General features: G+C 41.3%; 1 protein-coding gene across 1 annotated transcript in view; it reads left to right on the top strand.

Annotated features, from left to right (window-relative positions):
* The first annotated feature begins 5,157 nt into the window (after positions 1-5,157).
* LOC136429101 (uncharacterized) overlaps positions 5,158-16,283 on the top strand; it is a 49,408-nt gene continuing 38,282 nt past the window's right edge. The window contains exons 1-3 of the mRNA XM_066418981.1: positions 5,158-5,266; positions 14,715-14,747; positions 15,150-15,389. Of these exons, the coding sequence (XP_066275078.1) occupies positions 5,230-5,266; positions 14,715-14,747; positions 15,150-15,389 (310 nt within the window). The 5' untranslated portion in view covers positions 5,158-5,229. The remainder of the gene's footprint in view (positions 5,267-14,714; positions 14,748-15,149; positions 15,390-16,283) is intronic.

The following is a 16,283-nucleotide window of genomic DNA, read 5'->3' as shown; positions in this document are numbered from 1 at the left end:
TCTAAAATGGTGAGGACGGAAAGAGGGATTTCTTTCACGATAAAAGGGGTTTGAGACATGTTGGGGTGTGCTATGATTCTGCTATGTCAGCAGTATAGATGCAACTGTAAGGGGAAAAAAATACACACTAGACTTGCCCCTTACTATTGTTGTTTACAGTGGAATTGTCCCTTGTTTTGAAGGACATACCCTCAGGTGCACATAATAATTTAACAACAGTTTCTATCTGAGTGCTCGGGTCAAAGGTTAGGGAGACTGACTCGACTGGTTCTTCAACTCAGTGAGACATGCGCACGAGTCGCACAAGGCCGAGGTATATCATCTATGTTAGTTAATACAAGGTCACAAAATGACAGAGTTAATTTGCTTTATACAAATGCGTTTAATACGTACTTTGTAACACGTCGTATAGTTTCAAATTCGACTGAAAAACAGCAAAGATCCTTATTTGAAAAAAAAAAGTTTTGTCAAGTGAAATGTTAGTTTTATCAATGAAGTCATATGGTAGGCGTTGCGGAATGCAATCATATGTAAAATATGCAATTGACGCAGCACACATGGAGAAAATGACAAGTTTGAGTGCAAATTGATTCGAAGTCCTGCGTGCAGAAACACACGCGTACGCAGAGAATGCAGGTGTGACGGGACAAGGGAGCCGCCGTGCGGTATTACATAAAAGTACAGCGGGATAGCTGGCCAGTTTTGACTGGTCAAAATGGAACATGTACTCGAATTGAAACCTGGCTTGAGATCTAGATCACTTCCCATTTCACATAACAGACGGATATGACAAAACTAGCAATGTATAAATTCGTTGGCCAAAACAACTAAGTACGTAGAGTCGATTGGTAAGAAAGATGTTGCTTCTCTCTCATAGTAGCTGCTTTAGTATCCAGTACCGCATGGCGTCGCTGCTGCGCGATGGACCTTACCGCAAAATCGACTTTGTAGTTTATCAGAAAAAATAGTCAGGTAATAGTAGAAAACAAAGAAATTATTTGAAAAAACAAACATGTATCAAGCTCTTGTACATAGGAGAGAAACTCTTTAGAAAAGAACCCGAAGTTACGTACTTTAGTGTTTTAGTCGAAAATGACACAGCTGTACTTAGTCTACCATTATAGTATAACTTACGTGGCCCTTGCTATGTAGTTGCTATGCTCTTTGGCGTCAAAGAATGTCAAGGTCTGTGGCACATTGTCATGTCATCCTAACTTAAGTCAACATGAATACCCGAGCTTAGTCGTAAGTCTTCTGCATAGCTGTCCAGGTGTTGTATGTCAGACAGACCTAAACCGTTCTTTGTACGTTACAATTGGAGATAGGGTCGAATTAAAAATTAAAGATATCAAAATATGGTACGACGTGATTTGGTAGCCAATTTTGAAGAATGCACTGATGTTTATGCGTATATATGAATTTGCCTTTGTTAATACAGTACAACCTGGATGTAGCAACCATTCAAGGGACTCTAGGAAAATTGTTGCCAAGGATACGTGGTTGCTCAGGACAGGGTAGGGTTAACTATGTAAATGTAAACGGGACTGTTTTGATATGACTTGAGACTGGGGGCGGTTGTCTGCGCCAGGTGGCTGCCCGACCAGATGTGACTGTAACATAAACGTGCCTTATCACGTATACAATAAAGCATTCTTAGGAATATATCGTTTTACAGTGCAGATGAAGGTTAGGATATACAAAATATAAGCGCATTATCTATCCGGACGGTTTCAGGGCCTGGTAGCTATACGCCAAAAATAATTACTCAAGCAACTGGATAAGATTTTGAAACAGTCAGACGTTTCAGACAGCATCCACTATCTTTCGTCAGTGACTAACGATAGGACTGAGAACATCAACGTATCCTGATAGCTATAGTTTGTAAGTTAGGAACAAGGGCCACCTGCACGTATCGATTTAGACATACATTACCAAGCACACTCGGAGTACACTCAGCCGACGTCCGACTCAAGTGTGGTCTGTTTACTCACGGGGCCGCGAAGTTACTTTGAATGCCCACCTGCGCCAGCGGTGTGACGACCGTAGTATTGTCTTGCTTTGAATCTTGACCAACTTGCACCACAGAGGACACAAAATTATAAGATAGATACCGAAAAAATTATAGCATAAAGACTGACAAGCAAATTATCAAATCTGCGACAATGCTTTCATTGATTTTCATTTGACCGCTGACCTGAGCATTGCGTAACTAACCGGGAGTACACTCAGAGTCTACTCCTTGGATTTGCATACAAGTAAACGTCACTTGAATCCGACTTAAGCTTGAGCATGGTCTCGAGATTGCTCAAGGCGAGCCTGGGAAAAGGAGACTTGAGCACCCTATATTTCTGTTAACACAGTCCAAAATCGACTCCACTGAGTCGGACTTGGGCTGAGTGTGCTCCATGTATGCTTGGAAAATGTGTATGTAAACCGGGCCTCAGAGTTCATGACGTCACAGGTGAATGCCCCTGACCGTGTACACGTGCACATGATACACATTCCTCGTCACACGGATGAACAACGACCGGTAGGACGACGGAGATCTTTCAAGGTTGAATTAAGAAAGACACGAACTACCTCGTTACATTTTTCAAAGGTGACAAGTGTAGACAAAGATGGCAATCTAACTTCTAGAACCTTTTCTGACTACCACCTTTTCATTACAGTTAACATACTTTACAGGCAAAATGATACCTAGTGTAATCTGTTACCAGTTATCAGTCTGTTGTAGACATCAGGTGGGCCACAGAATTCCAATTACGAAGTTTTTTTTTTACTTGCTAGCCATCTTTTTCCACTCACGAAATTTGTTATAAGGTCAGACCCTCTATATAAATATGTCCGACCTTACAACAAAACTCACCCAAGTCCCTCTATTCTAAGCAAGCATCAAGTACACAAAGTCTGGGGCATAATCCTGTTCATTGTCAGTGCTGTTTTGGTTGCACATGAGAAGCTTGGCAAAAACAGGATTTGCGCGTTCCATTGCAGATAGGCTTCTTGCAGTTGTATGATCCAGCGCACTTATACAATGGTCCGGTTAGGCGCCGGTAGTAGCCGTCACGTCAACAGAGCTTCCTTTCATAAGCAGCTTAAAGAACGGTGGAAAGGTCAAACAGATGACCCCCAGGTGTTAGGTCATACCTGGTGTCACAGGTTTAGTAACAGAATGCAATATATACCCGTATACGTATACGTATACCTGCGCTTGGTATCAAAGATAGCTAAGAAGGTAACGTACGTGCAATAGACTTAAGGCTTCTTTGTCGAAGAATCTAGCAATGCATTTATCTATGCTGATGTCCAGTCAATTTCAGTTACTTTGAACATTTGAGCCATAGTAATGGGTGAAAAATGATAACCGTATTAAACAATACGCATTAATGAAAAAGGTATGTATAGTTTATAATGTCCCAGAAATGCTTTGATGCAAACTGGCAATGACAGTATGCTTGAAAGGTTAAAGATGTGCAAGGCGTACTGTCATTCTGTTCGCTCCGCTGAATACGAAGGATAATCACCCTGTAATTTCGCCTGAAGGCCAGTCGGCCTTGGTAGGATCGCTGGTGAGAGAACTGTACCTGTGTGAGATAGCACCCCAATCCTCAGCATTGTGGCGTGACAAGGCAAATACCAACGCAATGACTGCAGGGTTTAACCATTGTGGCTGCGCCAAAGATCTTATCTGTGATTCTCACCTGACTTTGTCAATTTAGTAGACAAAGGGCAAGAAAAATCATGTAATTCTACATTCAAATACAATGTAAATGATGGAAAATTTGACTGTGTTTCAACCCGATGATTTAAACGTCACATGGTCTGTTAAACTATGTATGACCTTTTCCTGTTACTATAAAAAAGTGACAAGGTGTGTGAATAATTTATTCCATAATAGAATAGTTCCCAATAGTATACGACTATTTTGGGAACCGATGTGTCCTTTCTCTTGTCAAAACTATTGCCCACGGTTTCAAATCAAGTTGAGATAGTGGCTAGGGTGTCTTCAAGCAGAGTAGTGGCCTCGATTTTTAACGTTTCTGTCCCTACAAAAGCGTTGAAAATTGCGGCCACTCTTAGCCCTCTCGATCGACACTTCTGCTTGAATAAAATAGAAGCCAGGCACGTTTAACAGTGATCAGCTAGCGACCCGACAGAGTCATAAGTATGACCTTGCTTGTAGCTATTCATAAAAAAATCCCAACAGTGGTTTTATATTCGAATGATTGACACAATACGGGATCCTTGTGACCGATACATTCCTGTCATATCTACCCTAATGCACAGCTGCCCAGTATCTCTTCTTTGCATCACTGTCACCTGATACTTCATACTGGAAAAAAAAGTGGTGCTTACATATCTTTGTTCATTGTATCAGGTGGTATATCTCTTGGCCTAATAGATAAAGATACCAATGGCTACGATGCAAAATTCTAACGTCGGCTTTGAATGGGGATTTTTGAGTAATTGTTGTCATGGCTTAATTCTAAGAGTTAAACATATGCTGGCACTTCTGTAAGTGTAAGCTGGGTGCTAGTATAGTTAGTATGGTGCAGAAGACGAATTTTCGTTGGAAGGTGTACTCGATGAAAATTGCCATAGATATACCAGTATAAATATAACAAACATGACTGCTGGATACATATATTCCATTGGGAATTGCCTTCATAACAAGGAAATGACCTAGTTTTTATTAGAACAATGCAGAGTGCGACGAGGAAATGACCCATTTTCTCAATCGATGACCAATTTATCGACTTGATGTTAGTTGTGACAGTTGAGAAATATTGTGGTTACTTGTACACAGCAACGCTGCCTGAGGGGGATTAATTAAGAAATGGTCGATAGAACTATTACGACTGTTATTGTCACAGCGCCAGTGCTTCGCGTCGAAATCCCGACTTTCCCATGATGCTTCACGTGCGTACCTTACTAGGGACGGGGGAGTCTCAGGTGACGCATAGATGTCCCTGAATGGTCTTGGGCCACCAAGGTCAACCAGTACGTGCATGTGACACCCTGAGCCTGCGCATCTGGGACGCATTCGATTCTCACCTGCATACAGGTGGGTTCCCTTGGGAGTACCTGACCGGCAAGTGTTGTTTGGATTGTCATTTCTACTGCTCCATGAGTGCTGGTCGCTAACGTCAAGTTAATTGTACCGCTACTGGGACTTCCGCCGGATTTCGTCGGGACAAAGCGTTGCAGTCGTCCGACGACCGGTCGACCATGGCTCGCTGGGCGGCCCTGCTCCTCGCGGTGGCGGGTAGGGCGTGGTTTCTTTCTATTCATGCATGTTACCTCAGGGACAGTAAATCTCTGTTTCGACACAACAGCGCCGACAGTTTTGTCACGAGCTTGCAGCATTTGTTGCACCGATTTTCTGAAGTAGCTCACGACATTTCAGCTCACGCAGAAGCAAATTGTGCATTGGCACCGCTGGTAATAAAGACAGCGATGTGATTGACCTAGCGATATGTGTTATTGCTGGGGAGGGGGGCGGTAGTAACCCGATATATATACTTTGTGATGTCAAAACTGTTGCCCACCTTGTGGTTATTTGTTCAAATCAATTAAAATTGAAAACAAAAATACTCGTGATTTAAGTTGGTTTTCTGTCGCCCTCTCAATAAATTATTCACAGTCATATCTAATTTCAGTGGCCAAGATGAAATAGGCCATCCGCGCCAAATATAAAGATTCCACTTTGTTGCACATCTGAGTACTCGTAAAATGACCTTGTGGTAAGAACCATAATGTACCCATGCTACTACAATATCTTATACTTGACTGGTCAGAGAAAGAACACAGTGGTATGGTGAAAGTTGTGTTAATAACCACGGTCTAGTGCTTCAGAGGGAAAGTTGTTCAAATATATCCTCTTACGTGTTTACTTAGGCGTTATGTTTCCCGATCCTGTATCTGGGGCGTGAGCTGACCAGTATGACCTAAGACCCTAGGACCCTTTCGACAAGACGGCGACCTCGCTGCGACCTAAATTGCATTTGTGTAACCCTTAATCTCATAATTGGAATATCATGCAAGCTGTAAAACTATGACGGAAAAGACAACATACTAAGCGTAAGAAATCGTTTGTTGACCTATGGAATTCGTTGAGCGAATCTGTCAAATTTTAGGTCGCTGCGAGGTCTTGGAATGGGAGGTGTAACATTTTAAGATATATACATACTTATTGTGGAACACATAGATTCAAGATTCAAGATGAATTTATTGAAATATTGCAGTGAGGCACTAAATTGTATCCATGTTAAAGATTAGAAATCATCAAGGACTTAAAGTATTGCACATATGAAAGCCTTAAATGACCATAAACAACTTAAAACGACTGCACGATTTTGTACTTTTATTGTACACTTGCCCACAATGATTACTCCGATTATAAAATACATACACTAATTCACATAAATGCACTAAAGTATGTAACTTTGCACGTAGGCTGCAATTCCTTAGGTAAGGGACGCGATAACAACATGGTACTTGCTAGCGGCTGCTGCTGAGAATATAACTGACCACATTCAATAGATAGGTTACACATGCATGGAAATTAGTAGAAGATTTGCTGTCTCTGTTTGTTCTTGTTTGGGCACACGTCAGTTTTTTAATGTGTCTCGTTACACTAGAGAGTTGAGGACTAGTCGGTGGCAGTCAGTCTCTGTATTCAGAGTCTCAAGCAATGTCCTAGGAAACTTGAGGCAGAGCTGTACTACCCCTTTGTGCACTTTCAACAGCATGTTGTTTGTACTAAGGAATATAAACAAAGTTAGGTACCCAACATCAAAGATGTTAGTTTCACTCGAAACGCTATTTCAGCAATTCTCACCTACATGCATACAATGTATGTGGTTGATTTATATACATATATTGAGCAATTTTCTTTTGTACCATGATACATAACGTGGCTGTAACAAATATCTGTTGTCCCAAAGCAAAATATTTCTTTGAAAGGCGGATTTGTGTTTACAGCAAATGATATGTACATTGTTTATACTGTTTTATTGCGAACTATTCTCATTTGTGAGGAAAATTAGACAATTCGTCTTGGGTGGGCGTTTCGATCCATTTGGAGAGCTACCATTATTTTTTCAGAATTGTTGTGAATGAAGTACAAATGATTGGGCTTGATATCATTGAGTAGATTGCTTAGTGACGTCTTTTTTTTCAAAAAGGAGACATCCAACTCCCCAAAATATGACGCATCCCGAAAAATGACACTAAGACGATCATTAATATAATACATTTCTACAAACGTATACATGGCGACCGTATTACTTTGTATTCTAAAAATTATCGTACTTTCGCTTTTTGTTCGTAGCGTGTGTTGTTGGTTGTAATGAACGTGTGTGTAATAATTGTTTACATCTCACGGTTCAGTTACCAGTATACCATAATTTGATAACTCACATACATGCTTTATATACAGGCCTACTACCACTGGGTGGAAGCAATCGAAGACTGTTGAATATTTCATAAGGTTACATTTGTCACTTGCACAAAGTGAGATGAGATAAGTACCCAAGGGAATATAACGGAATCTTCGTTGAGTCTTTTTTGTCTTATCTTAAAAGCCTTGTTCCGCCATGCCTTCAAACAATGCCCCCTTAATGCTTGGGTCATATTGTTAAGCCTAGGCCAGTCCGGGGTGCTTGAGAAAACAAAGAATAAAAATGCGTATCAAGAATATGCATAATTCCTGCTATAAGGAGTATTTTTTTCAACGTTTTGTGTGTTTTGTTGCCTTTTATATCGTACTTTTCGTTCCCGCAAACTACCCGGCCGGTCCCCGCTTAGTAATTGCAATCTTACAGCTGTAGCTGAACTCCCCGAGCCTTAGACACTCGAAAAACAGTAAAACTGAGAAAAAAATGCAGTGTCACGTTTACGTATTCGTTCTTAAGCTTGGATGAAGCCAAGCTGTCCAACAGTAACTCTTCAACTGTAACTAACACCAGTACTGGGCCAAAGGTTATGCTTAGGTCACATTTCCAAGCCGGGGCCCGGCCGAGCTGTTTGCGAAAAGGAAAAATAAAAAACGCATATCAAGAAAATACACAAGTTATAGTTAGAAGTAATTTTCTAACGTTTTGTGTCTTTTGTTGTCTTTTATGTAATATTTTTCGTTCCCGCAAGCTGCCCGACCGGGCCCCGCTTTGGAAATGTGACCTAAGCATTACTAAGCTTAAGAGTAATGAGATTTCAGTATTATGTTTTAAATAACAGGATGAACCTTTCGAAATGCCACGTAAGTGACGCACAGATATCCATGACATCATTCCGGGTACATCGTTTGTCTTATCTTGTCATTGGTATCCAATTGCAATTGCAGTCCTTAAAGTAAGTGCCTTTCCCAACCCGATACGGTATGAAGCCCTGAGGCCCTCGTGGTAAATGAACCTGGCCTATTCATATGCATGTTTCTTTCGTGGCATGTGCATGTTTCACCTCCAAAGTTTAACCCTACTAGTTGTCGATCTCTTTGTTTCTAAGCATAACTGTGTCACATTGTTGTATGTCAACCACTTGCGGTTGATATAAAATGCAGGTTAATCGCTATCACTACAAAAAAGATGGCGTGACATGCTTGGAAATATTGAGGTAAAAATCAATACATGACAAATGTTGTAAGAAGTACCGAATAGACTGGACACTTAAAATAATGTTTCATGTAAATTCCTACATTGACTGAAGACGGTATTTAGAAACAAGACACAAACCCTTATTTCAAAAGCTTGTTATGAATAGATACACCGTTTGCGGTCTCCTTCCCATTTCAATAATTGTTAATAAGTTACAAGGTAGCTATCAGGCCACGAATTCCTGCCGCTTTATATTGTCTATTTTCGTCCAAAAAGAATGAAAATTATGATAATCTAAAGATAGTAGGATGAAAATCAATATATCTTGAGGATGTCATCAATGATTCATTAAACTATGATAAGATTACGTAGTTTGAATCTCATTCATCAGACTGAGCTTTGCGAAGGAGGTTTAAAACATGTTCACTTGCACTAGATGGTGACCTTGCGTTTGAATGTCTTGATTTAAACTTTAGTTATACTCTGTTTGGTTGTCAAAATGAGGAAGAGAGAGGAGAGAGAGAACCTGAGGATGCACCAATGACCATGTCTGTCTATTCTTATCTCCATTATTCTCCAAGCAGAGGTTTCGATGGGGTGGGTGGTGGTTTAACGCTGCCTTCCCCCCGTTAAAATCCATCCAACGAAACCTCTGCATGGAGAATTCTAAGTACATTTCCGTACCATCGCCAGTATATGCAGCGCAATGTACTGTGATAGAAACTAATTGGACGGGACTTAAGGAAAAATATTTACCTTGCATGTTTTTGACAATGAATAGGAGCAACGAATGTCAAACATCCCATGGGAGTTCTTCAGCCAATGGGAGAAGTTGACTTTGTCGACTACCATTACTTCAGAATGCCAAGCGTGCTTCTTTTAGTCGCACCCACACAGGTGACATACTTTCTTCTGATAAGGTTTGTTTACGGTTCCCGTAGTCTATGCACGCATTCGCAACCGTAATGGAATTCTGAGATGCAAGCGAAGAAATGTAGTGGTTGAAAAAGCAGGCTATTTTCCCCAAGATGGTCTATTGGTTACCACCATTCTAAAAAGGGTGCAACCAAAGCGCCTGTCACACATTGCCGACCATGGCCTCCCGACCGCTCCCAACCTTTCCCAGACAACGGTTGGGAGTAGGTTGGTAGGTTCGGGGCAAGGTTGACTATAGCTGGCAGTTTGTCTTTGGCAGTCTACTACTTGTTTCAAAAATTTGCGAGTGGACGTTAGATCTGGAATGGGTTGTGAACCGGTGTGGATCGGGTTTGAGACTGGTGGGGAGTAAGACAGCAATGGTTTTTGCGTTGTTGAGAGTCGAAAGTCAAATCTGAGGATTTCCAGCCAACCCATGACTCAACTACAGACCCTTCCGACAAATCCCACCTCATTCTCATCCGAGACGACCACTAGACCCTTCAATGTGTGCCAAAGACCCCCAACCTTCACACATAGTACAACCGTCTGGCATACCAAAGCACAGGAGGATCGTAAAAGCCGTATTGAAGCAAGCTTTGACCTAAATTTGATTTTTAGGTGATGTTCACAACATGGGAGTAGGGATGATTTTAATTAAAACTATTGAATGCACCGTTCTTTATAAATCGCTGGTTATGTCCATTTCATTTTGTGAGATAGTTGGCTATTGGTTGGGAACTAGTCGTGAGAGAGTATATGCAGCTTGTCAGTCGGGATGGTTGGGAGAGGTTAAGAGTAAAAAAGAGTTGAAAAAAGCTTCCATGTTATGAGGATTTTTAGTACTAATAAGATGTTGTATGCTATGTGATGATATGCTGTCCATGTTTTTCTGTGTGAATTTGTTACTCCTGGAAGAGTTTGTTTTTGCTTTGTTCGATTTATTGGTTCGTACAAATAAAATAAGAAACAGAGGCAAATAGATATACAACAATATGGAAATAGTGCAGGAGGAGGGGGAAACCCGGGAGGCTCCACCTATAAACTAACTGATAATGATAATGAAATACAATTATAAACAAAACCATAGATATAACCAATTTTGATACACTTCAATAGAAGCAAATAATACACAACAGAATGATACATAAATACACCAATAAGAGTCGCTGTCACATTTACATGCGAAAGGCTAAAGGAGTAAATCAACCAATAAATAATACACCATAATTCGGGGCTCGAGCTCGGTTGGAAGTAAGTCATGTACTGATTGTTAAATGGTTGTGACATGGTCTCTGCGAAAGATAGGCGTGACTCAAAACTAATACAACGGCTTCTAACCTTATGCCGGCCTTGGGTGAACAGTGATCGGGACAAGGTCGGGACTCGGGAGGATGTCCTGAATATGTTACAAGGTCTTCACGTTCCTCACAGGCGCGACAGATACCCGTGTCTATATTGAATGAATGAACGAAAGAATGAACTTTATTGCTCGACAATCGTACAAGGCACAATGTATGAAAGCAATGACAAGGCAATCATTACAACAAGTATAAAAGTCTTATTTTAAAAACTATAACTACAAGAATATGTTATGCACGTCTATCTACACTATATGCGGGGCGTGCCATTAAGAAATGATATTCATCTTCAACGCTATCTTGACATGAAGGACATCGTGTCAGGTTGGCTGGTATATAATGATATCGACCTTTTTCTATTTTCAAGCAGTGAGAACTGATTCTTAATACGAATTGATGATAGGTAATTTTTCAGTGTGAAGTCAGTTTTGACTTGAGAATCTATAGTTGTGTTTATAGACAGAGGCGGTGGCATGAAAATTTGTATGGGGGGATATTTCAGACGAAATGTTCCCTATGTCGAGCGCCGAAGGAGCGAGGTGTCGCGCCGAACGTAAGGCAATATTAGGGGGGTCCCAGAGCAGAGCATGCTTCCGCGGAAATCCAGTCCCTCTGAAATGCTATTTGCTGCATTTCGAGGGGCAAATTTTGCTGGAGGAGTAAGCTAAGTTTACTTTTAGGTGTGTATGTTTTTGTGGCGGCGGGATTTGTATACATGTAAATCCAAGGGGCTCCAACTGAACTAAGGACAGTCGAAAGTGAAGGCCTTTATCAATACTAGCGCATTTGTCTTCATCAAATATCGATGGCAAAAAATATGTAATACGTTCGCTGGGACAGTACGGGAAGAAAAATGAGTTTTCCATGTAATTAATCAGGAAAATGTTTTGTTCTTCCCTCGTATATCAATAGACTTCTGTGACATTATATTCTTTTCATTTCGATACAAAGAAAATGGTACTTCGTTTTTATATTCTTTTTGGTGACTGCGTGCTAAACGCTGCTATACAGTCTTCATGTATAAGTTGAAGCCTTTCTGAAAGGATGCTTAGTCGGGCATGCATATAGCGTTACATGTCCTGCTCTAGAAAACTAACTTAAAATGTACGACCTAAACTGAACCAATTCTCGTGTATAGTGGCGTGGTTTCCAACTTGCAGCAAAGGGACGAGGGACAGAATCTTGCCACGGAGCTTCTGTGCTTCTCTGGATGGACACCAAATCAAGTAGGCGTGGCTGGGCAGTGACCATAGCGAGGTGATAGCCAGTACCTGTCCTACAACTCCTAAGTTTAGCACTGTTGTCATGGCGTAACGTTACATGTACCTGACTCTGGCTGGTACAGTCACATGACGTTGCGTTCTGCAAACCAGCCTTTGTTGTTTGTTAGCGGAGCAGGGATTTAGAACATTCCTTGGCCTAATGCAAAACAAGAACTCCACGTCCGCAGCAAGTTAAGTCACCGATGACTGATAAAGGCAGCAGCCGGGGTCGGATAACGCTGTACTCTCACCTGCACGCAGAGCAAACACAGGGCACTAAGAAGTAATGTGATACGTAGTTGGATTCCTGCCCAGTCTTTAACAAGCCAAGGGTTGAGACCGTTGAAAAAGACAAAGATGTGGAGGGTGGGGGGTAGTAGTGTATCCAAACCTAGTATCTTTTGGTATATGCTTTCGATTAATTTGTAGGCATATGGTATTCATGAGTGAATGAAAGACCTTTATTGTACATTTATTCTCTTACAAGCTAAGTACAGGTTATGATGATAAAGCAATTCTAACTAAAGTTACAGTCACTGTGATATAAGAATGTGGTATTTTACAACGCATGCAATTACTAATTTATACTAGTATGTACAGGTTCAACAAGACAAGTGTAAATGTAAGGAGGGATGGAGCTCATATGATACATGGTTTAGCTAATGGCATAAGGAATGTGAATTTTTCTGTGCTATTTAAGCATCGAAAACTATGGAATGTATCTTGAATACAATTGAAGAGGATATTTCTCTCATTGTTGTTAGCGAATGTACATTTTAAGACGAACTTCAAGGGTTATATTGCTAGACGACTGATTGTACCTTAACCACACCGTGAAACATGGCTGTAAAAAAGGTTGTCAGGAAGAACACACAAGGGATCACAAAGATGTCACCATCAAGAAGTGTTTTCATGTAAATATTACATGATTTGTTACTGAAACTTTAAAGGACAATCACCCTGGGGTCTCCGAACTCTTGTTACGGTAGATTTAGAGACCTACCATCCTGGGTGTGGTCACCGAATAACTAGCTGTATGGTTATCTGTGTACAACACACACTCACAAAGGCATCATTGCACATCGGCACGTACACTACTGATCACATGGGGTCACTGACCGTACCTAACCATTAAAACACACTGAGCAGGATGTATAGGCAGGAAACAGGTGCTGCTATTACAATGAGGAATTTCTTTTGATCGTAAAATATTTGAGGTGTGTCTAAAATAGACCATGCCAGTAGTTAATAAACCGCAAACGGTGGGCAGGTTCAAGCTTGTCTAATTGCACGCCCCATTCCACGAAGGCGACGACCTCGCCACGCTCTCTCTGCGACCTAGAATTTATAAGAGCGCTCAACGAATTTTGTAGATAATTTTACGCTTTGTGTGTTTTGTAGTGTTTTCAGTCGAACTTTTACACTTTGCATGATATTCTAATTATGAAATCAAGGGTTACAGAAATCCAGCTTAGGTCGCAGCGAGGTCGCCGTGAGAGCGCCGTCTAGTCTAGTGGAATGGAGGACCTGAGTAACCGTATGAGGAAACAGACCAAAATGGCGTTGCGTTTTTTCCTGGTCAACGGTTTTTTAATTTCCCGAAGGTTCCTCTTATAATCTATGTCATCAGAAAGGAAAGTTTTTATCATACGCAAGCTAATCCTGAAAGGCTTTTATCTCACTGTACTGCGATCTGTTGGCGACAGATCATTGCGGTAACTTTGCGAACTTGTCGATAATTTTCCGTTGCGATCACACTGTCTGACGTACAACGCTTTTGTGAATGAAGCCCATATGAGCAGGTATTGGAGATAGTACTAGTGGTGTTGCCACTGAATTAAAAACAATGTAAACTGACACAAATGCATCAAAAAGAGGTAAAAGAATGTTCACTTATGATACTTGGCGCAACATAGGTAACACATTTTGAAATATATGCATAACCTTAAAAGAATCTTACAGTAACAGAAATGACCAAAATGAACGGACACGAACCATATACAAGATTTCATTCTATTACGTGTTTTGTACACCATGTATGTGTATGAGATGTGTTTTACAGCCTTTTTATCAGAACAAACAAACTTTGAAACTGACGTTTTATCTACAGAATAAATTTGGCGACTGATGGGGATCTATTGGCGACTAATGGCCCACCCCAATGTGGCAATATTGGAGTCTAGTTCGCGTCTAGTTCGATTTATTTTGCCAATTGCATTTTAAAGTTTAAAAAAATCGCCATTTCCGGCGACAATTATGCGTCTATTGGAAACCGGTTAGTCACAAATTGGCAACTGTGCGCAAAAAGTTGGCGAATGCCATTCGCAAACAGTCGCAGTCCACTCAGAAACACGCTTTACGTTACTCTGTCCAAACACATGTAATGTGCATGCCATGACGACACCATGCGACTTAAAGAAAGACTGCAGCATGGTAAACGTAATTGATAGTGCCATACGTTTATGAAGGTTAGATATCTAGGTAATAAAATAATTTCCTAGCGGGAGTAAACCTCCGAATTCTAACCAGCTGTAGAGTTTTAATTGTTTTCATGTGATGTGTTGATATCCTGTCTCTTTCAGGATCACTAGCTGTCTGCCGAGCTCAAAGGGAATGTAAGTACAAAATATGTATATTCTAGTGTCAATTCCTTCTTTGTATAGTGGTATAAGGGGATCATACAGGCATTTTTCCAGAAGCAATATCTCTAATGCTATATCAGATCTTTTTCTCTAGCTGTCTCTGTCTCTGTCTGTCTCTCCCTCCCCCTCTCCCTCTCTCTGTGTCTCTCTCCCCTCTCTTTCTGTCACACCCTCTCACACACAAGCACACAATTGTTTATCACCTGGTAAAATACACTCAAACCATCAAATTACTACAGTTACTATTTGGATTGTCACGTTTTTAGGGAAAAACATTCCTGCACAAAATAAACGCGATAGATAGCCAGGGATCCCCCCCCCCCCCCACACACACCCCATTGTCCATTAAACTCTAATCACTCTGGTTTATTGCAGTTACGACCTTGTGGCCGACGACCCTTCCACCGACAACACCAGAACCAGAACCCGAACCCGAACCAGAAGCAGAACCACCGTCAACACCAGAACCAGAACCAGAGATTTCCGGCTGTGAGTACAACGGCCGAATCTATCCTCCTGGAACAACAATATCCGAGACGACTGGCTGCATGGGGAGCGGCATGTACTGCGATGAGAACGGCCAAATCCTTGTCTCCGACAACTTTGGATTCGGATGTAAGTATTGTTTTAACATAAAGATTCGCAAACGGTTGAATAAAAAAAAACGCATTTTCAAATGTCAACAACTGATCTGAAGCCCTTACACTTTAACCAATACTTTGGCTATACTTCACTAACGCTTTAATTCAGCAAGGTACCTTTCTTTACAGATCAAGGACACAAATATGAGTAGCGTTTTTGCCAAACACATTACATGCATCTAGCTATTTGTAAGCATAGTGGCTCAAGGCATTACCATTCAGCAAGCATCAATAATTATCAAGCCAATCGTCCTCTAGAGATCTACAGTTTACCGGTATTTCCTAGCCTGGGTACCATCCTTCGTAGTTACCGTAGGTACCGTAGGATTTCCCTTTTCGCTTGCTTCTGTGGTAAAACAACGAGCCAGCAGTGTCTAGTTCTTTAGGGCTTGGTCTCAAAGCGCAAACAGGCTGGGGATATACAGGTTAATCAAACCCCAGTGCAATGGCCGAGTGGGTAGAGTGTTCGCCTTGTATACGGTAGGTCGTGAGTTCGAACCCCGGCCAGGTCATACCAAAGACTCTAAAAATGGTACATACTGCTTTCTGTGCTTAGCACTCAGCATTTGGGAAAGAGTATGGCAGTTAAACACACACATCACTACCAGCGGACTAGCCCCCTGCTGTAGTGACTTGCACAAAGTTGTGTGGCCCACGGGCTTTGGAACCGGAGATAGGCGCCGCCTTATGCACCTATCGGTGCGGGAAGGACTTTTTAACAAACCCCAGTGTTCGTAATGACATCATAAGCTTCAATAAGTGCTTTCGTAGATTCGAATACGCATGTGCAGTGTCAAGCAACGCCCCTGGCTTACAAACAGTTATATATATATAGACTGGTTTATTTTGTCATCATCATTTGACAGAC

Source organism: Branchiostoma lanceolatum, chromosome 3 (assembly GCF_035083965.1).
Source record: "Branchiostoma lanceolatum isolate klBraLanc5 chromosome 3, klBraLanc5.hap2, whole genome shotgun sequence".
Lineage (NCBI taxonomy): Eukaryota > Metazoa > Chordata > Leptocardii > Amphioxiformes > Branchiostomatidae > Branchiostoma > Branchiostoma lanceolatum.
This window is presented reverse-complemented; position numbering and strand designations above follow the sequence as displayed.